The following is a 25,995-nucleotide window of genomic DNA, read 5'->3' on the forward strand; positions in this document are numbered from 1 at the left end:
GTCCTGAGGCTTTATGCATGGAATTGTTTGGCTTGAGATTGGATTTTGTTAGATGAGGGATTTTGATGGAGGGTTTTGCAAAGGCTTTGGGTGGCCATGCACGCATAGGTCACATGCACATGGGAAGAAGGGTGGCAAGGCACTGATCTTAAAAAAAACATCGTTGCCTTTGTCTTCTTGCACAGAAAAACTCTTTCTCTCAAACTCCTAGACACGACTTTTTCAACAATGGTAGGTGTCGAGATATCCGGCCCTTCAGAATGGCATGGTAGGTTGCATCCTTAGAACCGCTAGAAACATTCAAAAGCTTATGTTTTTTGGTTGTCAAAGTAATAGGGTGGTCTTTGGTCTTATCGAATGGTACAACTAGCTCGCCACCTAATTTCTGACCAATATGAAATGATTGAAACACTTCGCCGAGTTCCTTGACCTCACTTCTTGTAAGAATACAACCACTTTTTTTTTTCTTTTTCTTTTTTTTTTCTTTTTTTTTTTACATTTGGAACCCATGAATTCAAAAAACTCGTACTAATTTTCGCAGGAACCTTAATACATGATTTTCCCATCAGAGAGGTGAATTATATCATTAAATAGGTTGCAAGTTTCTGGTACTAGTTAAATGAGGGAGATCAGATCAGTCCTATTGAGAAGTGCACCATAGACTTTGGCATTTGGTTCAATTTCCGTTTTAGAAATGAATTTTGTTGCTTCGAAGAGCATTCCAACTCAACTTAGAACTCCTACCATGCAAACATAATGTTCAATAGAGAGCTGAGTGCCTTGTTTTTTAAACATCTCATTAAATATTTTCAAGCTCTGTTGACCATCCAGTAATGAGTAAAATTTGCTAACACTGCAATGAAAGTGGCATAATCAAGCTTAGTTTTGAATTGAATATCTGTGATGCTGCTTTCTGAAATAGATGTTTCTTTGTCTGAGTAATCATTCTCCAAGGTTTGGAAAGCTCTTTAGATTGAAAATGTGCAAAGCCTGGATAGTGAATTGATGAGAGTAGGGCAAATGGTTAGAAAATTCAATGGCCTTGACAGTCCCGCAATACCCGAAGAAATCAACTGCAAAACTTCAAAATCGCTTCCATCAAACTCTTGTGCTATGTTGATGAAGATGACATAATCAACACCATTACACATATGAATTTATTCTCCATTGTCTTTATTGCCATATGATGATCCCATCCTTAGGTGACTCTACATTTTAGAAGTAGGCTTGACACAAGGATGTAAATCATGGTTGGATGGAGCATTCCAAATGTTCATCTCGCATTTGCACAAACTAAGAATCCTTTAAGGATAGGGATTTGATTTCTGCTCATTTTCACTCCCAACCGCAACTTGTAGAAAAACTCTCACTAGCAATGGCCCATTATCTGATGCATAGGCTCAACAATACCCACAGTTTCTTTCTTTGTGGCTCACACATTTAGATAAGAACCAGAACTAGAGGAAAATCATGGCAAAGAAATGTCTCCATAAACAAAGCATGACAAAACAAATAACACAAGACATTAATTAAAGCTCCACTGCATGGATTATTAGTGGGCTTGCTGACCAGGTGGGAGATATCAAGTCAAATATGAACAGAAAATGATTCTCAAGTATTTCACAACAAAGTTGAAACAATGTGAGATTACTTTCCAACAAGAAAAAGAATAGTAGATAACGTGAGAACAACAATGGCAGATAAAGCAGTGATAACAAATCCAAAGTCATTTTTGGGATTGACCAAAAGACCAAATGTGTGGCTCAACATCCACACCAGAACTTGGCATAAAATATTGCAGAAATTAGTAGAACAAGGAACAAGCCTATGGAGAAAACAGAGACATGAAATCAAGGTTAATACTTACCTTATGTTCATTTTCTTAAATAGTAATCTCCTTCACTTCTAGTTTTGTTTTGTCTATTCCATGAAGCAAGTCACCTTTCCTCCTAGTTCCTCTACTTCTCAGTCCTCCTCTTGTTTTTTTTTTTTTTTTTTTTTTCTCAAGCCTCCATGCTCACCCTATGTTCCTATCTAGCTCACCTAAAACACCTTACTTTCGCGAGCTCGTTTTCTTCACCTCCAAGCCTCCACCAACTCTACTGCTCCCCATTCAAAGATGTCTCCATCCTAACCACCACCATGCCGAGGTAGCAACATCCTTTGCTATACACCTCATGCAGCTTGCTCCCCTAAAGAGATCATCCCCCACTAACCAACATGCTACCATTTGCTAACATCTTTTCTACCTATAGCACATGCTCCCCAAAACTCAACCATTTAGCAAAAGAAAATGGGAGCAAAAAAGGGGAAAAAAAAAAAGGGTCCTCTAAATAGAAGTCTACACCATTAATTTAAAAAAAATAAAAAAAATGTAATTTTATTAACATGGACATTAAAAGTACAAATTTGGATGTACTTCAACTTTTAACAACATGAGTATGATTTCTTTTGAACAAAATTTCCCTTCATCCTATATTTAATCCCAATCTTATATCAAACACGAAATAAAAAAATTTAAAGATAAAAAATTTAAAATGAGATTATTTGTGTAATTTTCAATATATGTAAGTTATTTGTTTTTAATATCAATATTATCTCATCCATTTTAATAAAATATTTTTAAAAAAAATATGATTTAATTAAAATATATATTGCAAATAAAAATTTAGAAAAATTAAAGTTTTAATTCTTATCTCCCATTCAATAATTTTTGGATAAAATATTAAATATAGGTTTTATATACGAATTTTTTAATGCATAAAAGTTATTCTTTTAAAAGTTTATTTGATTAAAAAAGTTTTTGAAAAATTCAAATTCCAAAAATCAACTCTTTTTTTGTGAAAATATGAAATATGACCTCTTTTAAATAAATATATTTTTGGATACTTTATTAATTCTAATATTGTATGAAGTACTCTTTTTAACAAAAATATCAAAATAGGTTGTATAGATAATTTTTAAAATATTGAAGTTACTTTGGGTGTTATACTATCTTTTAGAGCCTATTTCTACGAAGACCTTTTATTAAAAAAAAAATATTTTTTAAAAAAAAAGTTAAGTGATTGACAAAATTTAGAAAATATTTTTAAAAATCTGAAAAATTATTTACAATATTTTTTTAAAAAATTAATTCTTCTTAGAAATACTTTTAAATAAAACATTTTCATTAAAAATACTTATACCGAAAACATTTTAAATAGAAATATTGTGAAATCGATTTTGATAAAGATGTTAAAAAATATTTTTCTTTTTTAAATACTTAAAATATAAAAATTTTAAAGGTTAAAAAACTTATAATTATTTATAATTTCAGGATCCTTTTACTCAAATATTTCTTAAAAAAGACTGTTCATTCGATTCCTTTTACTCAAATATTTCTTCAAAAAGACAGCTCATTCGATTCCTTTTACTCAAATATTTCTTTAAAAAAACACTCCAGTCTCCTGACACGTGGCCACGTGGCTAACCGCAGCCCCGCTAACAGAGGAGAAGCCAGTGGAAAGGAAGGCGGAGTCGATTTTCACTTCGATGTTCTGATAGCTCCCTGCAGGGTGCGGCAGACCCAGGAGAAGAAGCGAAAGCTAATTCGTCTTCTTCTTGATCTTCGTATTCCTCTTCTTCATCATCCTCTATCTCGATACCCTGACTTCACCTGCAAAACACAATGTCGGAGTCCAAGAAAACCACAATTCCGCCTTACGTGAAAGCCCTCTCCGGCTCTATCGGAGGAATCGTGGAGGCGTCTTGTCTGCAGCCTATCGACGTCATCAAAACCAGGTTGCAGCTCGACACTTCCGGCACCTACAAGGGAATCATCCACTGTGGCGCCACCGTTTATCGTACGGAAGGCGTGCGAGCCCTATGGAAGGGGTTGACTCCCTTCGCCACTCACCTCACCCTCAAATACACTCTTCGAATGGGATCCAATGCTCTGTTTCAGAGTGCCTTCAAGGATTCTCAGACCGGACAGCTCAGCAACACGGGTCGGCTTCTTTCCGGTTTCGGGGCGGGTGTGCTTGAGGCTCTTGTTATTGTTACGCCCTTTGAGGTAATTCCTACTTGTTTGGAATAATTGTGGTGATCAATTCGGGCTTTGGTGGGTTTGGATTTTTTTTTCTTCCCTTGCTGTGATAGGGGTTTTTGATTTTCCAGGAAAATTGTATTTCTCTTGAGGTTGATTTGATTTTTGGAAAGGGCGAGGGATGTACAATTACTTGAAGATGGTTTAGAATCAAAGCTATTTTTTCAGCATTTCTTATCCTTAAATGAGATCTGCTTATTTTACAGTCAAATGATCATCTCTGGGTTTCTTCATTTAAAGACAGCGTCGTTGTAGGAATGTAATTTCTAAATAGAAAATTAGGCCAAGAAATGTTGTGGGCATCTCCTTGGCCTTTGTTTGAAATACAAATGATCATTTGGGTCGCAATAATTTCAACAGTGCCCTACCTCCTCGCAGCCTAAGAATCTGAATCTCAAACAGTGGCATTGTCCTTTTGAGGAAGTGATGATTCTAAATCTTTCAATTTTAGCGAATTGTCAGGATTTCACTCTTATCCCTTTTAAAACGAGAGGAAAAAAGTGATGGGAGTGTTGTTGAGGATGAGTGAAGATGGACAAGTTACTATCTGTATTTTTTTTTTATCATAATTCCACACTGAGATTTGATTTGGTGATCATTGTTGATTGATGGTTCCTAGTGTTTTTGAATCATGGAATGCTGATATGGCAAACAGTCATTGGCTAAGTAGAGGGGTCAGTGAAAGTTTCACTCTTGTAGTGATAGAAATGGAGAAACATAGAGGGCACAAAGGTATGGCTCTGGGGATTAGAAATGGCATTTCCATGTCGTCAGGTTTGGAGGGAGGTTTCAGAAAATGGGTAAACTGATAATGACTAGCACAAATATTGGTAGGTAGATCGTTATTCATCCCGCTTGTTCTCTCCCGTAAAATGAGTAATACCTGAAATGGGCATGTGATCCCAATGGAAAAACAATTCTACATCTGTGAGAAATAAGGGACCAACATACTAGCTGAAACTGCTCCAGTCTGGGGGTCAGGATTTTCCATGTGAGATAACCTGGTTTCTTTATAATTAGGAAAGAATAGAAGGAAATCTCTAGATAGTTGAGTTGTGAATTTGATTACTAAATTTTGTTACACAATCCTGGGCAAGTAAACAATCAATATTCTAGTTACAGTCTTGAAATTTCTGCCCCATAGATTTGTATTTTATCTGCATTTGGAGTATGCTTTGATTTAAACTATTTATTGTATTTTTGTAGATGCAAGGGTCTTTTCTATAGCATCCTAATCATTTTTAAGAGTACAAATGCGATAGCATCAGTCAGGCAAGCAACCATACTCCCATACTACATGTTTGGAGTTCATTTTAGTTTTTTGTTTTCTGTTCTTGAAGATTACTTGATGTCTAAAGCTTGATACTTTGCAATGGGGTGGTGGGAAGTTTAGGGTTTCCTTGTGGAGTTTTCTTTCATGTTTTGAGTTTTAAATGCTGAAATTGATGATTTAAAGGGTTGAGAATGAGTTAAACAGAAAGTTTAATGTATTGTGCATTCTCTCAGGAAGTTGAAATTTGGTTCACCAGCTAACACCTCCTCATGGAATTTAATATATTGATGCAAGGAGATTGCCAGAGCTACCCCTAGGAAGAGCAATAACAATTCAACCAGCTATGATTTTGGGGTTTTAGTTGGACCACAATTCCTTCAGGGCTTGATCTTTCTATTTTGGACTTATTGGACTAGTTCAAGGGATTGCAGCCCTGTCTTTTTCCCTTTCCTATTCTATTTTCTTTCTTGCCCATTTGATGCTCTCTGCATACTTTCCATTTGATTGAGTTGCATCCTCTCTTTGTTAAGTGATCTTTAATCCATTTCCTTTGCCTTCCAAACAAAAAGAGAGAGAGAGAGAGAGTGAGAGAGAAGGGGAAAAAAACCTGGTTATAGATCCAAACAAAACTTCAAAGTCTGCAAACTTTAGCCCAAATTTCCAAAATGTTGTATGCAGATTTGTGTGTTATCCAAGAGTATAGAGGGCATGCTATTCTTCTTATAATTTTTAAATGCCAAGCAATTAGGATCCAATTGCAAATAAATCATGTTCATCTTCTTAGTTTCTTGAGGAGTCCTTTTTTCAATCCACTGTTGCTTCCTGCACTACACATTTCCCGTGCTAGGTGCATTCATATTCCAGGAATATGGGCTAACTTAAGACCAAGATTAAAAAGGGGGACTTTCTGATTTGTTTATGCCACAGAATGGTGTCTTGTAATATTCAAGCTGAAACAAAACAAATTTTATGACCCACAAGCTTTGTAGGTAGATACTGGCTGAAATCCTCAAATCAAACTGATCTTTTGTTAATCTTGATTTAATTAATGAGACCCATCATGTGTTGACTCCTGACCTGCATTAGACCTCAGTATCCAATTAAGAACTCAACCAGAGGTGAAGTAGGATTATGATCCCCCAAAAAAGACATTCTAATGAAATCAGGGTCCCTGCTCCAGGAAGGAGGGAGGGAGCTATCCACTCACCAGGATCTGAGACTTATGAAATAGTGATTCTGTAGTCAGGGGCCCTGCTTCCTTATTTAAGAAGATAATAGTTTTCCAGGTTGTATGGTAAATGCCATAACCAGCCTTATTTCATTAACCTACTGGTATAGCTGGTTGACTATCACTATTTAGTAAGTAGGTGAGAAGGAGTTGACTCTGTCAGGAATTTCTTCTGCTTACATATTTAGGGGACTACAGTTACAAGTGGCAGTTAGATCTTCTCTGGATCTTCGAGATTTAAATTAATATGATCTCCTTTCTTTTCTTTAAATCTGATTTTCTCTTCATGATATTGTTAGCACTCTGCTGACTGCACAGCTCTACTTTTCAGATCTTTTGCAAACTTCTTTCTCAATAGGGCTTATTAAATCCTGTTAATTTGTTTGACAGTTTATCCATGTCTTTCTGACTCTATTAGGTTTGTTAAAATGTATGTGTTTTAGTTTAGCAATCCATTGATGCATGGTCAAAAAGTTGGAAATTTTTGACATTTTTCTCATTTCTCAAGGTTTTATAGATTATCATGTTGAATTTCTAATGCTGCTTTCAGGGAAATATTGACCCTTCTGAAAAAGATATATTGGGGTCACTACCATTAAAAATTCAGATTGGACAATTTCACAGTTTTATATTGATTTGTTATAACATAAGAACTGTTAAAGTCCAGTTTGAACTTTTGTAAATAAGTAATTCTTTCATATATCCAGATCCTTGAAGTGATATAAAGAGGGGAAAGACACAATTTTTGTATCATGTTTTGTTTAGGAGCAGAACAGTTCAGTTTTTTCTTTTTTAGGATTACTAGATTACCAATTTTAACTGACTTTCAATTTTGAAATTGTAAGAAAACAGGGATTTACTAAGAAGTTGGTTCTTGTTTTATTGGTGCAGGTGGTTAAAATTAGACTACAGCAGCAGAGGGGATTGAGTCCTGAGCTTCTAAAATACAAAGGTCCAATACACTGTGCTCGTACAATCATTCGTGAAGAAGGCCTTCGTGGCCTTTGGGCAGGGGCAGCTCCAACTGTTATGCGGAATGGGACAAACCAGGCTGCCATGTTTACAGCAAAGAATGCTTTTGATGGAATCTTGTGGAAGAAACAAGAAGGTGATGGGAAGGTCCTCCAACCATGGCAATCTATGATTTCTGGATTCCTTGCTGGCACAGCAGGTCCTGTGTGCACTGGCCCCTTTGATGTAGTAAAAACGAGACTGATGGCTCAGGGTCGAGCTGGTGGGAAGTTGAAGTACAAAGGCATGGTCCATGCTATTAGAACAATATTTGCTGAGGAAGGATTGCTTGCCCTGTGGAAGGGACTGCTACCTCGGCTCATGAGGATCCCACCTGGACAGGCCATCATGTGGGGTGTGGCTGACCAAGTGACAGGCTTTTACGAGAGGAGACATATTCATAATGCACCTTTATAGGTACCATTCACATTGTTAGCCTTGTGGCTCTTAAGTTTGCAAGCATAGAGTCATATATTCTCAAGTAGCAATTTTTGGTTTCATTTGGCTCTTCAATGAACGGCGATTCTTCAGACTACATAACTAGTTTCAAAGTGGTGGGGGCTGCAACCAAAATTTCCGCTGCCCTGTTTTACCATTTATTTCATTTTTAGAACTGCCCTGTTTGACTATATGTTTCATTTTTAGAGCTCTTCAGTCATGATGAAGTTAGGATGAAGATCTATGGTTTCCTCATAGGAAATTCTACTTGCAGATTCATGCATGTTCAGGGTAAATGAATCTTGAGCTGCTGGTGAATCTAATCATTTGAAGCTCTGCAGGACATCATGGTTTTTTTTTACCAGCAACAGCATTTTTCTCCTTGGTATTTTTTATCAGGGCCTAGGGTTTCAATTTCTTGTATGTAGTTGTAAACCTATTCCCGATTTATTTGGTCCCATTGCTGCTCATTGATTGATTCTTCTTAAACATAGTGAAACGAAGTAAAAATGAGATTTGAGCGCATCTTCATTTCTGGTTTGCATGAATGGACTAGCACCCCCTGATTTCTAATTTCTAGGTGGTATGGCTACATGGTTGTAATTTCTCGGGAAAATTTGGCAGTCATTCTGCTTTTGGGGGAGATGGGGTTGGCCCAAGGGAAAAGATATGGTTTCATCTCCTCTGATCTTTTGTGTCTCCTTTTGCCTATAAAGTTGTCGACCCCATAAAGTACCGCACCCATACCATGAGGTGGCTTCTATGCTTTCATGTTCATCTGGTTAACTCTCAAAAAATTGAGGGCAGGTGACCCAATTCAGATGTCATTCATGAATTGGAATTCCTCTGTTTGGAAATAAGCATATTGATGGCCACAATTACAGAAAGTGGAGAGCTTGGAGATATCACCTTCCCACCCTTGGAATCCACTCTTATTTCTAATTGCTATTCTGATTTGCTCCGAAGGGTAAATAAAATCCCTTCTACCATGAAGCTCGACTTTTTCTTTTTGTTTTATTATCATCATTATTTTTTTTAATATATTTATAGTGCATTTGTTAGTGATTTTAAGAAGCATTTTTAATTTTTCTAATACTTGAAAAAAAATTTCTTTCAAGTATTAAAGATGTTAGAAACACTTCTTAAAATCATTGTCAAACACATTCTTATTAATCAGGTGCATGTGTTTTTTTCATTGGTTTTTAGAAGTGAAGAACAAATCAACCCGAAATATAGCATATATGTTGTCTTTTTTTAGGAGTAAAAGGTCTGATAAAGACTAAGGTGGTGTTTGTTTTTTTTACTTTTTGTTAAAAGCAATTTGTTTTCAGAATTTATGTGGTTTGTTTTTTTACTTTTTTATGACTTATTATAAACTTTTTACTGAATAGAAAAAACCAAAATATGTAACTTTTTCTAAATAGAAAAAAATAACATATTGATTTTTTTTTACTTTTTAATACTTAATATAAATAAAATACTATAAAAACAAACAATTTAATATTTAACACTACTAAGCATTAAGGTTCTATTTAAAATTAAGTAAAAAAACAAACACCATCTAAAAAAATTCAAAAATAAAAACTTCTAAAGAGATTCTCCTATCTCAAAAAACCAATTTATCTTTTTTTTTATAAACATCTTAAATTCAAAGTAAATAGGAATGGGTTTTCAAAGACCGATTGGCCCCTCACAAGCTCACCGGTCGTAGTTCATTAATCAATTTAATTTGCTAAAAAGAAAGAAAGAAATAGAAAATGGAAGGGAATGGGGCTACCCATGTTAGAGGGTTGACCTCTGGCATTGGTTTTATCAATTCAAAGGTGGTGAAATTTGAAGTTGGATTTATGGATAGGTCTTAAAGTTGTTGGCATCATTGTAAGTACATGTTTTGGTCAATTTTGTACATCTTATATATATAAAAATATGAATATTCTATGTAAAAATATGTACATCCTACTATGGCCAACTTAATTCTAATCGAATTGTGGCATGATGGTTTAATCAAAGCTTGTATGTAGTGAGAGACATGCTGAAAGAAATGGCTTCCAGAATATCATGTAATAAAATATATATCAAAATTAGTACATGTTTGAAGCTTATAATTAGTACGATATCAACACTTATGTTTCAAAATGCTTCCATAAACATGGCATGATGTTTGGAATAGGTTCCATATAATTAACCAGTTCAAGAAAGTTGATGACTTGAGGTCAATTTGATCTTATTTGAAATCATTGATATTAAGAGCATTCCATTTATCATTAATGTGTATTGATTTTCTTTTTTCTCTTAGAGATTAGAAGATTGATGATGATGATGATGGGACATAAGAAACATATTGAAGAAGAAGCAAAGCTTGGAATATGAATTTATTTTAGTACTAAAAAAAATGGTATTCAATCCAAATAAATTATATAATCAAAGGATCTTTATTATATTTATTTATTTATTTATTTATTTTGGTTTTATTTGTTTCCACTTTAATCCTAATTCGATTCATGCGATGTTGAATATGAAACTCTAAACAACCCAAATAAAATTTGTTTTTTACAAGGAAAATTGGGTTTTGACTCACTACTTTTAAAATATATAAACAAAAATTTCAAATTTTATAAATTAATTTTATTTTCATTAATTTAAAAATATGTTAAAATACATACAATTTTTCATAAGTCAAATAATTATTTTCTAAAATGACATTTTTACTTATCAAATTAATAACACTAATTGACAATTTTTTTTTAGGGATTTGAGATTAATAAAATAAGAAAGATTGAAAATTAAAAATACAAATAAAATTAGAAAAACTTTAAATCTAAAAATATAAAAATAAAATACTAACTTTCATTCACTAAAACACACTAGTAAAAAATATAGATATCGAGAAAGAGTTAGAAATACAATGGGAGCTAATATTTTATTTTTTAAATTTATAAGTTTTTTTGTTTTAATAGTATTTAAATTTTAAGTATTTTAGTTTTAATTGTATTTTTAATTCTTAAAAGTTATTATTTTATTGTTGATGAAGTGACAAAATTTTTATTCAATTTTATTAGAGAATGATTAGAAAATAAGTGGATTTATATGATACATAATATAAAATTCGTTATTAAATAAAAAATTTGAAATATTTTATTTATATTCTAGAAAATTTATAATATATTTATTTGTAAAATACTTTTATCAAATTAAAATAATAAAATAATTTTTTGATAATATTATTAAGTAAAAGGGTATTTCAAAAAAATAATTATTTGAATATTAAAAAAATATAAAATATTTTTAAATGGATGAAAATAAAATTGATTTATAAAATTAAAATTCATTTTTTATATATTTTTTAAATTAGTAAGTCAAAATCTTTCTCTTTCCCTCTCTCCAATTTCGAGCATAAAAAGAGAAAATGATTTAATTAATATTTTATATCATGCCTTTCAGAATTAATTTATTAACCATTCTTTTGAATATATTTTCTCAAGCTTTAAAAAGTAATAATTTTTAAAAATTAAAATATTAATAAAAATATTGCATTATATCTTAATTTTTTGAAAGTAATTTTTAAATAAATAAGATAAGTCTATATTTTTCGTATAAAATTTTATTTTTATTTATTTTTTTAAATTATATTTATATCCAAACAAATAATTTCTTTATATATATAATTTAATGATATTATATATATATATAAAATTAAGAACGTGACTTTACTTGAAAAAGTTTTATTAAAGAAAAAAACACAAAATACTTTCCTTTTTCTATGGAAAAAACAAAATACTTTTAATTAATTAAACACATGTTTTATAAAATAAAAATAATAAACATATTATTTTTTTAATTTCATATTGATATGACTTTGAATTTTTTTTTCCTTAAAAGATACGGAAAACAGTTTGCTAGAATGATCAATTTTTAAAAATATTTTTACACATAATTTTTACAAGCAAATTACAAACCATTTTTATTTACTAACTACTATATCAAACAAATCCCATTTTTTTATGTAATTCATAGTATGAACCCTAATAAAATATCAAAATTTAAGTCCTGAATTCATCTAAAAATAATTTATTTATTATATAAAAATAAAATAGTAAAAAAAGGAAAATACTTTTTACCCCAGAGAGCCTCATCGATTCATCAGCGTACAACACTGCCAGCGTGCGTGAAAGTACTGCTGAACACAGCATACGCTTTTCCACCTTTGCCCTAAATTTTATTTACATAATAAAATGGAAATAAAAAAAAAAACGGAAATGTAAGGGTAAAACCCTACAAATAAATACTGAGTCGTCGAAAATCCTATAAAAGCACCCACTGCCCTGTCGCCACAAACCCTAGCTCAACTGAGCCACCACCCCCTCCCCAAAGACAATCGCATCTTTTCCGTCTCTTCTGAACCCTAGCTGTTCGTCTTCTCAGTGAGTTGTGTTTTCTTGTCAATTAACTTCACTTCTGTCCTCCAATACGCTGCGTTTTGGAATTGATATGCGTTTGTTTGGTGTTTTTTTTTTTTTTTTTTTTTTTCTATTGGGATTTTTTCAGAGCCTCGAAACGATGTCGGATGACGAAAGAGAGGAGAAGGAGTTGGATCTCACTTCTCCTGAAGTCGTCACCAAATACAAGAGCGCTGCTGAGATTGCTAACAGTTACTTTCTTTCTTCGTATATATATATATTTGTTTTTTCTGATATGCATATATATGTTGCGATTTTTTTTTTTTTGGTGGGGTTTCGTTGGTTTGGGTTTATTTACTGGCTTTTTGTTTGATGGGAAAATGGAGAAAGGAGGGCAGGAAAAAGTTTTAAAATTTAAAATTTTATGCTCTTTATACCATAAAGTTAAGCTAAGTGGCTATATTGGTTTCAGTTCAGTGATGTTTCAGTTCGATTATTTTTTAATCCATTCATTGCATTTTCTCGCAACCAAACAGAGTTTTGTTTTCCTGTTAGGGACGGGGGTTATGTATTTGGTTATGACCCGTTTGATAAGTGAGAATAAATGAAAATTTTTGCAGAGGCTTTGCAGTTAGTCTTGTCGGAATGCAAGCCAAAGGCAAAGATTGTTGACATCTGCGAGAAAGGCGATTCATTCATTAGAGAGTGAGCCTTCTTTTTTTACATAGACATTATATTATGTTGAATATTTTTTTGATAGGCATAATATGTTCAATATTTGAGTATGCCGATGTATTTTATTTAGATTTCTTGTGTTTTGTTGGGTTGATTTTTGCAAAGAAAAAGGCTTTATCATATTGTTATAATCTATAGGTTTTGTTGTTTATGTATGCAGGCAAACTGGCAATATGTACAAGAACGTTAAGAAGAAGATTGAGAGGGGTGTTGCCTTTCCAACTTGCATTTCTGTTAACAACACTGTCTGTCATTTTTCTCCCCTTGCCAGTGACGAGACAGTGTTGGAAGATGGTGATATGTTAAAAATGTAAGCACTGTTAAAGCTATTTCTTTTTAGTATGGGTTATCTATGCTTATGGTTATAAAAGTTGAAACCAAGCAGTATGACAGGCTTTTATTGATGAGTTTTTATTTAAATATAGTGATTTGGGTTGCCACATAGATGGGTTCATTGCAGTAGTTGCGCACACTCATGTTCTTCAGGGAGGGCCAGTGATGGGTAGAGCAGCTGATGTTCTTGCAGCAGCAAATACTGCTGCTGAAGTTGCTCTGAGGCTTGTAAGGCCAGGAAGAAAGGTAATTCCGTTGAATATCTTGAACTTATATTTTTGTTCCTGAGATGTGTGTGGATCCATTTAGTAGGTGTTTTTTTGTCAATGTTGAATTGGGTTGATGTATGCCAAGTATTATTTACTGCAGAATAAGAAAAAGTAATGAGAAAAACTGAAAAGGTAAAAGTAATTGACAATGCTTGTTTGTTTTTGTCTCTGATGTTTACTTTTCTGTGCCCTTCCTGGTCCTATGTTAATTTTAGGTACTTTGAGTGAAGGTGGTGTTTTGTATTTTAATAATTTCTTTGATATAAGTTATCTGGTATATTGTTTAAAATATTGCAGCATGTGCAATAATCATTTCTAAAACTAGGAAACAACTTATGGTGATTTAGAACCTAACTAGAGAAGTAGAAGTTGAATAAAGAATCGTTTTTTTGATGTTATTTGGATAATTACCTTAAGATTCAAATCAAATGTCAAAATGTGAAAGTGTACGTTTATGTGTGAGGGGATTAGACACTAGCTACGTACAAGGCATTGTGAAGTATACTATCTGTGTGCATATGAGTAAAAATATATGACAAAAGTTGGTTGGTTTTGTCATATTGCCATGAAATGAAGAACTCATGTGCACTTCTTCTAAAGTATGCTATTTGTGCCCATACAAGCAATGATATGACAAAAATTGATTAGTATCATTGTATTGTCATTAAACGTGTAGCGTTCATTGCCATAAAAATGATGCTCATGAAGTGTATCATTGTATGCATATTGAAAATCAGCATATTCCTTCTCCGAGTTTATTAAATGAATTTAGTTTTGGTTATTCTATATTGATATTATAGCTAAGGACATTGTTACTAAATAATGAAGTTAGAAAGCTATAGAGATGGAGAATGTTCCAAGTGAAGCTATCAAATCATGGTTATGGACCCTTGCTTATGGGATGTTTTATGACAGTTGCAAGGCTCTCTAGAGTATCATACTAACATTATTTGCCTATTACTTTTTAAGTCCTGTATTTTTATTTATTTTTTAATATTATATTTAGTTTTTGGGTGGGGGGAGTCACAGTACTTTCTTGAACTTCTTATCATGAATGAGTATGTTATTTGGTAGTTATCCTTCTATGTTAAGTGTGTTGTCTTCTGTTTTAATGCCTTTTTATTTTGGTCGACTATAGAAATTTTTTTTTCCTTTTATGACCTGGATTCCTTTTTACTTTTCCTAAATGATGAATAATTACAATAAGCTATGGATGACAATCCAGATGAAGCTTTTTGTCATAGTTACTCTGATAGGAAAATGCCAAGTTCTACTCCACTCAGCAAGACCATATGCCAACTACTTGGGATTGACTAAATGAATCCCCTTTTTGGTTTTTCTGCTGTCTAAAGCAATATGGTCGCATGATGAGAGTAAATCATTGCCATTTTCAGATTGAAGTAATATTGGTGGTCAGCAACAAAAACCTTGAAATATAGATTCTGGTTTGATTGCTTTTTGTAGTGCCTATCTCAATTTTTTTTTTTCAATGGGGGCAATGGAAGTGTTTCCCATATGACATCATATTTGAGTTGTGTATCTTGCATAAGAACTTGAAGGCAACTGTGCTGAGGTGTGAATTACTTGTTGATTTCCTCTTTTCCCTATTGCTTACATTGTGCTTGACCATGTATGGGGTCATTCAGGTTGATCTATTTCATATGGTTCTAATCTGTTGCCTCATATAGGTCAAATGTCTTGATTTATGCTGTTAGAATCTTTCACAGTGGATGCATTTTGTTGTTTTTAGTGGACATAAAATCTTTGAGTTGTGTATCTTGCTTAAAAGTTTATGGCAACTTTGCCGAGGTGATCAATCGACTGTTGATTACCTCTTTTCCCTGTTGCCTATATTATGTTTGGCCATACTTGGTTTCACTTGGGTTGATCTATTCCATGTGGTTATTACCTGCTGTCCCATATAGGTCGAACATCTTTTTCATAAACAGTACATTGTTGAAGTGATTCATTTTGAAGTCATTGATGTGAAATGGTATCTCAGAATCTTGTATCTTGAATAAGAACTTGAAGGCAACTTTGCCAAGGTGATTAGTTGCTTGTTGATTTCCTCTTTTCCCTGTTGCCTATATTCTCTTTTCGCCACACATGGTTTCATTTTGGAAGGCAACTTTGCCGAGGTGATTAATTGATTCTTGATTACCTCTTTTCCCTGTTGCCTATATTATGTTTGGCCATACTTGGTTTCACTTGGGTTGATCTATTCCATGTGGTTATTGCCTGCTGTCCCATATAGGCCGAACATCTTTTTCATAAACAGTACATTGTTGAAGTGATTCATTTTGAAGTCATTGATGTGAAATGGTATCTCAGAATCTTGTATCTTGAATAAGAACTTGAAGGCAACTTTGCCAAGGTGATTAGTTGCTTGTTGATTTCCTCTTTTCCCTGTTGCCTATATTCTCTTTTCGCCACACATGATTTCATTTTGGAAGGCAACTTTGCCGAGGTGATTAATTGATTCTTGATTACCTCTTTTCCCTGTTGCCTATATTATGTTTGGCCATACTTGGTTTCACTTGGGTTGATCTATTCCATGTGGTTATTACCTGCTGTCCCATATAGGCCGAACACCTTTTTCATAAACAGTACATTGTTGAAGTGATTCATTTTGAAGTCATTGATGTGAAATGGTATCTCAGAATTTTGTATCTTGAATAAGAACTTGAAGGCAACTTTGCCAAGGTGATTAGTTGCTTGTTGATTTCCTCTCTTCCCTGTTGCCTATATTCTCTTTTTGTCACGCATGGTTTCATTTTGGAAGGCAACTTTGCCGAGGTGATTAATTGATTCTTGATTACCTCTTTTCCCTGTTGCCTATATTATGTTTGGCCATACTTGGTTTCACTTGGGTTGATCTATTCCATGTGGTTATTACCTGCTGTCCCATATAGGCCGAACATCTTTTTCATAAACAGTACATTGTTGAAGTGATTCATTTTGAAGTCATTGATGTGAAATGGTATCTCAGAATCTTGTATCTTGAATAAGAACTTGAAGGCAACTTTGCCAAGGTGATTAGTTGCTTGTTGATTTCCTCTTTTCCCTGTTGCCTATATTCTCTTTTCGCCACACATGGTTTCATTTTGGAAGGCAACTTTGCCGAGGTGATTAATTGATTCTTGATTACCTCTTTTCCCTGTTGCCTATATTATGTTTGGCCATGCTTGGGTTCATTGGGGTTGATCTATTCCCTGTGGTTATTACCTGCTGTCCCATATAAGCCGAACATCTTTTTCAAAAACAGTACGTTGTTGAAGTGATTCAATTTGAAGTCATCAGTGTGAAATAGTGTCTTTGAATCTTGTATCTTGCATGACAACTTGAAGGCAACTTTGCCGAGGTGATTAGTTTCTTGTTGATTTCCTCTTTTCCCTGTTGCCTATATTCTCTTTTGGCCATACATGGTTTCATTTTGGTCAATCTATCTCCTTGGTTGTTACCTTCAACTTTTATAGGCCAAACATATTTTTTGTTATTCAGAGATGGCTGAATGAGGTTGTTGGAGCCTTGCTCCACATTAATTTGGAAATGCCACTACATAAAGCTTTTTTCATGGTGCTTGTTCCTTTCTTAAAAATATTTTACCATTTAAGTCTATTCTAAATTAATGAGTTGCTTTCCTGATTTGAGGCAGTTTTATGCCTGCTTTAGGTTATTCTTTGAATTTTGCAAGTTCATGTAACTTTGGTTTGAGATTGTTTGTTTGGTATCATGATCTCTACATGATGATAGCTGTTATTGGCTATGGATTTCATCCAATGAGGCCTTTTGTAGTCATAGTTACACTGATAGAGTTTCATGTCTGTTTCTTTCCTTCTTTCTGTTGGCTTCCTCCCTCTTCTCTTTCTTCCTCCTTTTGGAAAAAAATTCTACTTCCAACTGCATGTGAATTTGTGGTGTCTGGTAAGAGCACTGATATGATACTGTCCTTGTTGATTTCTTTATATTTCCCGAGTTTTTGAATTTCATTATGAAGTTTTTTTATTTGGTGAACATGATCTATATGTGATGAAAAATGGCATGGGCTATGGATTAATCTCCAATGAAGCCTTAAGAAGTCATAGTTACACTGATAGAGGATCATTTATTTTTTATTTTTATCAAGTTCTTGTTTTTCTATGCGTATGGATTCTTCGAGTTCTGTGGGTTTAGATTCAGTAATGCAATGATGGACAATTAATCGGCCCTGAATTGTGGTATGTAGTATGTACTTATCTCCCTTGCATATAGAAGTGATTGAATTTCCAAAAAGATTTAATGTTGAGTGAAGTCGGTATTCCCATGGACTTTGGGCCCCACCCAAAAAAAAAAATACATAAAAATAAGAAATAGTGCTCTAAAAGATGATACTTCTCAGAGGATACAGAGCAATATCCAGGTGAGGGTTTTATGATACACTGACAACATGAATTTGGAGCAAGGTGCATAAATAATTACTGGAAACAGATTGTTCTTTTCAGTCTTGTTGTACTCTCCACACTGAATGCTGTACAATATCTGCATATTCCTCGTTGCCTAAACCTTCACATATATCTCTTAGTTAGGAGCTTATCCTACTTGTATGTTTCATGAATGGTGATTAAATCAACTTTCCAATGAACTGCATAAATCATGATTTTGTTACGTAGTATGTCATAATCAATATTTTCCATGTTCTGGTTGAATTGGATAAAAAAAAACCATTATTCAGTTGTTATATACCTTTAATAATATATATATATATATATAAATATTCCTTTTTATTTTCCATGTTCTCTTTTTTATGTTATTGTGGTTAATCTTTATTATTATTGTTGGTGTTGTTTTTATGTGCCCTGTTCATTTGATTGGTAAAAAGCTGAGTTGCAGTCTCTCTTTATAATGGCAGAATAAGGATGTAACAGAAGCAATTCAGAAGGTTGCTGCTGCCTATGACTGCAAAATTGTCGAAGGTGTACTCAGCCACCAGCTAAAGCAGTTTGTGATAGATGGGAACAAAGTTGTACTGAGTGTTCCCAGTCCAGAGACCAGAGTTGAGGATGCAGAGTTTGAGGAGAATGAAGTTTATGCAGTAGATATAGTCACAAGCACAGGTGATGGGAAGGTAATTATGGGTCTGATTTTAACCCAAATATTATTCTTATTGACCACATCTTACTTTTTGTGCTCATAATTTCTGGAATCAAATTGCAGCCAAGGCTACTTGATGAGAAGCAGACAACTATTTACAAAAGAGCAGTCGACAAGAGCTATCATTTGAAGATGAAAGCTTCTAGATTCATTTTCAGTGAGATTAGCCAAAAGTTTCCCATCATGCCATTTTCAGCAAGGTTTATTTCTTTCAGAATATTGGTTCTCTTGGTGATCTTTTGCCTTGCCCTGTAGTAACACTTGTGGGGTTTCCTTCATGATAGGGCTTTGGAAGAGAAGCGGGCTCGACTGGGTCTAGTGGAATGTGTGAATCATGATCTTTTACAACCATACCCTGTTCTTCATGAAAAGCCTGGTAAGAAACCCTCTTAACAAGCTTTGTTCTTTTGGGAGAACCTCAATGGGATCCACATCTAGTGCACACAATTATCTTTTTGGATATTCTCTATATCTGTAATTTTAAAGCTGAAACTTGGGTTGGCTATGCAGGTGACTATGTTGCTCACATCAAATTCACTGTCCTGCTAATGCCAAATGGATCAGATCGGATTACATCTCATTCACTGCAGGAACTGCAGCCTACAAAGACGACAGATGACCCAGAAATCAAGGCCTGGTTAGCCTTGGGCACGAAGACAAAGAAGAAAGGTGGTGGGAAGAAGAAGAAAGGTAAATTGTAAAAAATGAGCCAAAAAAAGAAAGAGAACATCTGTTCTTTGTAGATCAAGAAATTCATCAAGCAACACTTGATCTACCTTGAATATTCCATCTCTGCCCCTATTAGTTACTCTGAAGTATTGTAACCTTAATTCTCATGTATATTGCAGGTAAGAAGGGGGATAAACCTGAAGAGTCAGCAGAAGCTGAACCTATGGATGCAACAACTAATGGGGCATCTCAAGAATGAGAGGATGTTCCTTTTTGTGCTTTTTTTTTTTTTTTTTAAATGTCAATTTTGGTACTTCACTCCTTTGTATCTGGTTGATTAAGAGTTGATTTGGATAGTGTTAGAAAGATGATCCTAATCGCGGTTTCCTGCCTATGCAGCTGATGCATGCATCCAGAGTTACCCTTGTATCTCTTTTTTTTCTTCAATCATTTTTATGACAATTGAAAAGCAGGAATTTAGGTTCAATAAACATGCTGGCACAATGGATGAGACTGGGAGGTCTGATATTATATTGAATTTGAGAATAGGTTTCATTTCCTGTTTTACCAAAAACCCACACTATAGGAGATGATCAAAAAGTGGTTTCATTGTCATTCCCCTTCCCATTAGTTCTTTTGCCACCAGTGTTGCCTTTTAGTGGGTTAATTTGATGGTAAAATGATATATCTAAACCTTAGTTTTAAAAGCTAAACTGGACTGGTTGGTCATAGTTTTGGTTTGGTCTGGTTAGTTGAGTTGGCCAAGGGTTGGATCGGCATCAGACTTGGACTGGGCGAACCAGCGGTCGAACTGTCGAATTGGATGAACCGGTTGGCTCTCTCCAAATTGATTGGTTCAACTTTTTCAATTTTTTAACCCCTATCAAAACGACATCGTTTTGATGCCAGTATAAAAGCCTTCCTCCCCCGAGCTGCCCATCTCCAATGCCCACTACTGCCCACGGTGCCGCTACTGGTTGCCGTCGTTGACAAGGAGGTGAAATCCATTTTTGTGAGTTTATTATTTAGTTTAGAGTTTTAGAATTTAGAATTTTTATATATATTTATTTTATTTTCATATTTTATTATTTTAATTTCCATATTCCATATTTTATTTTCATTTCCATATTGTATTATTTTATTTTCATTTTCATAGTCCATATTCTATATTTTATTTTCATTTCCACATACAAAGAAGCAAATATTAATACTTTTTATTTTATCGGTAACATATTTTATAGGTCTCCCTCCATGGTTCCTCTATGGGTACACTAGGTATTTCTGCAATTTTAGGTAACCTTTTTGGTTCAATGATCGATCCGATTATGAAAATATTGATCTAAATTATCTAAAATTGAAGAAATACCTACTGTACCCATAGGGGAACCATGAAGGGAGACATCTAAAATATTTCCTGAATTCTTTGCCCTGAAAAATTTGAAGTAGGAATTAGGAATTGAGATATTATTGGACCCTAAATTTAATGTATTCTGATAACGTTTTAATGTATTCTCTAATCTAATTAATATGACAAGATATTAAATAACTTTATAATATGATTGGTTTGCTTATATAAAATGATATAAGATATGATTAACATGATGAAATGCTATATAACTCTAATATGATTGGTTTATTAGATGTAAAATGAGATAAGGTGATTTATTATATGTAAAATGAAATGAGGGATGGTATCATATGTTATCCAAGCAATATGATAGCTGAAAGTGAGTTAGTTATTCCATCATCAAACAAATTAGCATGTCGATTTTTATCTTATTTTTCCTTTACAATAATTGGAAGTCCCTAATGTTTGTAAGCACCTCTTATGGGCCGATGAGGAGGGTGGGTTTTGATTATCCCACATCCTTTGGGGAAAGTGGACATTCATTCTCTTCATTTTTTTGGTCAAAAGAATTCTAGTGATATTTTATGGATTTCTTATAGATATAAAAAAATTCTCTCCAAGAATGACATGTGAATGTGTCGACTTTGGTTTCTTCATCGTCTTCAAAGGATATTTCCATCCGTCACTAAGGTAAAAAGGATACAATAACAAGATTAAGTTGCATCATTCTCATTTTTAGGCTAGCCTTCATTTACCATTCTTTCCTTCATTTCTTTCAACTTCACCGTTGCCAAATCCATCCTAATGTTATCCGACTTTTTCATCATTCCCTAGTTATTAACCACATAACCTAGACCTCGGCTTGGGCGACAATTTATTCCTTTACATCTTAAAGAAGATGAAGAAAGAGAGTATGTACTTTCTTTCTCTATTAGAGATGTCAAGCTTACTAATCCTTGACCTTCTTAATTGCAACAAGGGTTGGAAAAACAAATAAGTGAAGGTCACTAATGATTGGAAATTTGATGCCAAGGATAATGCCCTTATGTAGTTTAATTTTGTAGTCTTAGTTTCCACTATTATCCATCTTCTCTGTGTTGCAAAGTTAAAGGGTAGATTTTGTTACATGCTTTCAAGTCAAGTTCTCGAACAAAACTTTGACATGTCAGACACATAATATTAATATAAAACTTGGTTCTAAGTGGAGTGTTGGTATCTTAATTCTCGTTATTGGGGAATAGCTCACTCTCATAGTCATGGCTTTAAAATAACTCTCATTTAGGTGAGTCCTTTAAGAGTACATGTGACATATACATCCTTGCAACACTTTCTGCCTTGGGCTTATTTTAGGCAAATCTCTGCCTAACATCATATTGGTAACACTATCATCTAGGGATGAGAAAGAAACTTCTCTCCTCAAAGTCAATGCTATTTACAAGTCATGTAGTTTAGATTATTTCAATCCATTGAACCTTCTTAATGGAATCTTCAATCACAACAATTAGGTTACCTCTAAAGGTGACTCCCTTGTGGGCTTAACCCATCTCTTTTAATGAATATGGATTTAGCTTACTTGTTAGCCTTAAGGCAACCAATTATTGATAGAGTGATTCTTTTCTCATTTGCATCCTATTATGTCAATTAAACGATATAAAAAAATGTCTTCCATTTTCCCTACCTTATTATAGTATACAATTTCCTACCCATTCAATTAGTAGGACATCACAAATAAAAATTGTCACACATTATCTAGTGTTATCTGATTTCTATAAATAGATTAGTCTTACGACAATACATATCTTCTATTGTATTTTCATTGAAAAATGAAATTACCATGTTTGAGATATTTTTTATTGATAATTTTTTTTAAATGATCTTGTCAATTATCTAGTTTTTTTAAACTTCTCAATCAACTCGTCAATCTCTTTAGAGCTCACTTAAGCTCAAAATCAAGCAATCAAATTCAAAAAAGCAAACCAAGTAAACTAAGCCTAATGAAGTGTCAAGTGAAACCTACCTTAAAAGGTGTCTAAGTAACCTAAGCCTGTAAAAGCCATCTAAGTGACCTAAGCATAAAAGTCAACTCAAGAGGGTTTAGATAAATCCTTTAACAAAGGATCCTTGAAGATGACTTAGAAAGAGCAGGTCATATGAGTGTCAATGGGTCACCAAGAGATGACTATGAGTCAAAATAGAAGCATAGGAAAACACCTAGTATTGCCCTAACTTCATCCCTCATTTGAGGCTAATAATATGTTGACTCTAGTAGTGCCCTCGTGTGTCATTGCCCAAGGTGCTCAACCCACTTAGTGTCGTGACACTTCTTGATCAAGTTCTTTATCATGTTGCCTCACTTAGGCATGTAGATTTGTTTTCCTTAGTGTAGAGTAGGTCGTCCTCCACCTAGAATTGCTTAGTCTTCCCCTTGTGGGCTAAGGTGATGAGACTCTTAGCCAACGGATCATACTGTAGCCCTTCATTAAGAAGATCACCAAGTCTCCTTGGGGTTGGCTAGTCATGAAATCTCTTTCTTGTGGTTTAGGGCATCAATCACATGATTAGCATTTCCTGGCTTGTACTCCAACGTGTGGTCGAACTTTGTCAAGAAGTCTTACCACCTAGTTTAATTTGGCTTAACTTCTTATGTGCTTGGAAGATGTTAATGGCAACATTGTTTGTCTTCACCACAAAGTGAGACTTCAACAAGTAGTGCTTCCAGGTGCACAAGCAGTGAGTTATGGTTAAGCTTGTGACTCTCAAAGGCAATAGGATGGTTGTCTTACATTAAAACCCTTTTAATGGTGAAGTCTAAGGCATTTGTGTGCACCTCAAATACCTTGGTGTGGTCGGGTAGTACTAACACCGATTTCTCTGTCACAATCTTCTTTAGATCCTTAAAGGCCCGTTGACACCTTTCATCCTACTCTCATGCCTTATTCTTATTGAGAAGATAAGTAAACAAAGTTGTCCCGGCTTAGCAGCCTTTGATGAACCACCTGTAGTAGTTAACTAAGCCAAGGTACTTTGCTAGGAAGATCTCATTCCTAGATGGTCTTGACCTTGTCATCATCCATCATGAGCTTGCCATCCTTTATATGATGCTTAGGAAGTTTACTTTCTCCTAGGAATGAGCATTTATCTTTCTTTACGTACAACTCATTCTGTCTTAGTACTTTCAAAACCTTCCTTAAGTGTTTCATGTGCTCTTCTAGGGTGTTGCTATAGGCAACTATGTCATCCAAGTGAACCACCATGAACTTATCTAAATATAGATGGAAGATCTTATTCATTAACGTGCATAATGTGGTTAGTGCATTGGTGAGTTTGAAGGACATCACTAAGAACTCGTAAGAACCATATCGGGTCACACCTATTACCTTTGGCTCAACCCCTTTTGTTATTCTTTACTTGGTAATAACATGATCTCAAGTCCAACTTCGTAAAGTACCTTGCCCTACCAAGTTGATCAAATAGATCAACAATTTGCGGAATAGGATACTTGTTTTTTATTGTCACCTAGTTTAGTACCCGGTAACCTATGCACATTCTTAGGGATACATCATGCTTCTTTTGAAATAACATCGGCGCACCATGGGGAGCCTTGGACAATCGGATGAAGCTCACATCTAACAACTCCTTAAGTTGTCTTCTTAGTTTCTCCAACTCTAGTTATGCCATCCTATATGACCCCATAGCAAAGGGCTTAACTCATGGTTTAAGATCAATCTTGTGATCCTCATCTCTTCTTAGTGGGAGTCTCTTAGGCAACATAACGTCCTTGAACTCATCAAAGACTCTCTTAATTGCCTTAGGCATGGGTTCTCCCAAAGCATCTCCTTAATCCTCTTGAAGTGTAGTGAGATAGGTTACCTGCTTCTTTTTCAACCCCTTCTTTACTTGCATAGACAATAACAAGGGGGTCTTAGGTGAACCTTCAATGACTATAAGGACTACGCATGACATCTCATTTTCTAAGATAGCCATTGAATAAAGTAAGGGTAATGGCATTGCCTTGACCTTTTTTAGGAAGTCCATCCCTAGCACTACCTTGAAGTCATCCATGGGTGTCATCGTGAAGTCAACCTTTCCTTCCCATGTGCTTATGCGTATAGTCACCCCGCGTGCTACACCATGTAGTGGCTTAGTAGCAGAGTTGATTGCCATAAGACATTCTCCCTCTCTGGATACTTAAAGCTCTAGTATCTTTGCCTCATCCATAAATATAAAATTGTGTGGCACTTATGTCCACCATGGTCTTGGTGGGCTTGCATTCACAAGGGCTACATACGTCAGCCCTTTGTTTTGCAGTGTCGTTAACATTGGCTTGGTCTTGAAGACACTTAGAAGTTGCATGGATTCAACATGAGCATCAACCTCTTTTTCATTCTCCTTGATCATGGCATTTAAGGTCTTTCTCTTAGGGTAATTATGCACATAGTGTGGACAATCACATAAGAAGTAGTTGGTCTTGTTAGGAATCTTGGATTACTCTGTTCCCATGCCTTGGATCATGTAGGATGCATGCAAATCTATCCTAAGCTCCCTAAATTTATCACAACAGATAAACATGTATTAAAAAACAATATGGATAACATAGAAAACATAGATATAGAGAATAAAGTCACATACCTTTGATTTGGATGTTCCCAGATCAATTCCAATCAATGTAGATAACTCTAAAGTCATAATGGATTTCATAAACACCATGATCTTTTGCCCAATGACTCTTCCTTGTGTCTAGGCAATGAGATGGTGGAGATCTCAAGGGTGAAGGCTAGGGTTCTCTCTCTACACTGAAAGGGATAATGACAAAACTTAGAAACCCTAACCCCTAAAGGGGTTTTGATAGGTTTTCTACTAGGCTTAAGTGACTTAAACCCACAATAGGCTTGGGTCACTTAATCTAAACCAAAAATGTTGCTAATTGATTAATTAACCATACAAAGCCTAATTAATCAATTAGCCTAGTCCAAAAATACAACTCACTTATCCCTGTGCAACCTTATATAATTACCAAAATGCCCTTATACACAAAAGTGAATTAAAAATCCATCCAACCCTCATAAGTCATGTCAACAAG

General features: G+C 34.4%; 2 protein-coding genes across 2 annotated transcripts; both read left to right on the plus strand.

Annotated features, from left to right (window-relative positions):
• Positions 1–3,448: 3,448 nt before the first annotated feature.
• LOC100260918 (mitochondrial succinate-fumarate transporter 1) lies at positions 3,449–8,559 on the plus strand. Its single transcript, XM_002262984.4, has 3 exons — positions 3,449–4,051; positions 7,477–8,013; positions 8,309–8,559. The coding sequence occupies exons 1-2, from the start codon at positions 3,668–3,670 to the stop codon at positions 8,011–8,013; spliced, it is 921 nt and encodes a 306-aa protein (XP_002263020.1). The 5' UTR covers positions 3,449–3,667; the 3' UTR covers positions 8,309–8,559.
• Positions 8,560–12,298: 3,739 nt separating this feature from the next.
• LOC100266121 (ERBB-3 BINDING PROTEIN 1) lies at positions 12,299–20,058 on the plus strand. Its single transcript, XM_002262950.5, has 10 exons — positions 12,299–12,455; positions 12,580–12,682; positions 13,052–13,136; positions 13,327–13,476; positions 13,592–13,745; positions 18,657–18,872; positions 18,962–19,098; positions 19,183–19,274; positions 19,409–19,588; positions 19,747–20,058. Exons 2-10 carry the CDS (start codon positions 12,592–12,594, stop codon positions 19,824–19,826), a joined length of 1,185 nt encoding a protein of 394 aa, XP_002262986.2. The 5' UTR covers positions 12,299–12,455; positions 12,580–12,591; the 3' UTR covers positions 19,827–20,058.
• The last annotated feature ends 5,937 nt before the right edge of the window (positions 20,059–25,995 follow it).

The sequence above is a fragment of the Vitis vinifera genome, chromosome 8 (assembly GCF_030704535.1).
Source record: "Vitis vinifera cultivar Pinot Noir 40024 chromosome 8, ASM3070453v1".
In the NCBI taxonomy this organism is placed as follows: Eukaryota; Viridiplantae; Streptophyta; class Magnoliopsida; order Vitales; family Vitaceae; genus Vitis; species Vitis vinifera.

Excerpts from the sequence above, each read along its gene's own strand:
- LOC100260918 (XM_002262984.4), top strand. The coding sequence starts at position 3,668 with ATGTCGGAGTCCAAGAAAACCACAATTCCGCCTTACGTGAAAGCCCTC. Across the intron at positions 4,052-7,476 it reads TTATTGTTACGCCCTTTGAG|GTGGTTAAAATTAGACTACA; the intron begins GTAATTCCTACT and ends TTATTGGTGCAG.
- LOC100266121 (XM_002262950.5), top strand. The coding sequence starts at position 12,592 with ATGTCGGATGACGAAAGAGAGGAGAAGGAGTTGGATCTCACTTCTCCT. Across the intron at positions 12,683-13,051 it reads CGCTGCTGAGATTGCTAACA|AGGCTTTGCAGTTAGTCTTG; the intron begins GTTACTTTCTTT and ends AAATTTTTGCAG. Across the intron at positions 13,137-13,326 it reads GGCGATTCATTCATTAGAGA|GCAAACTGGCAATATGTACA; the intron begins GTGAGCCTTCTT and ends TTATGTATGCAG.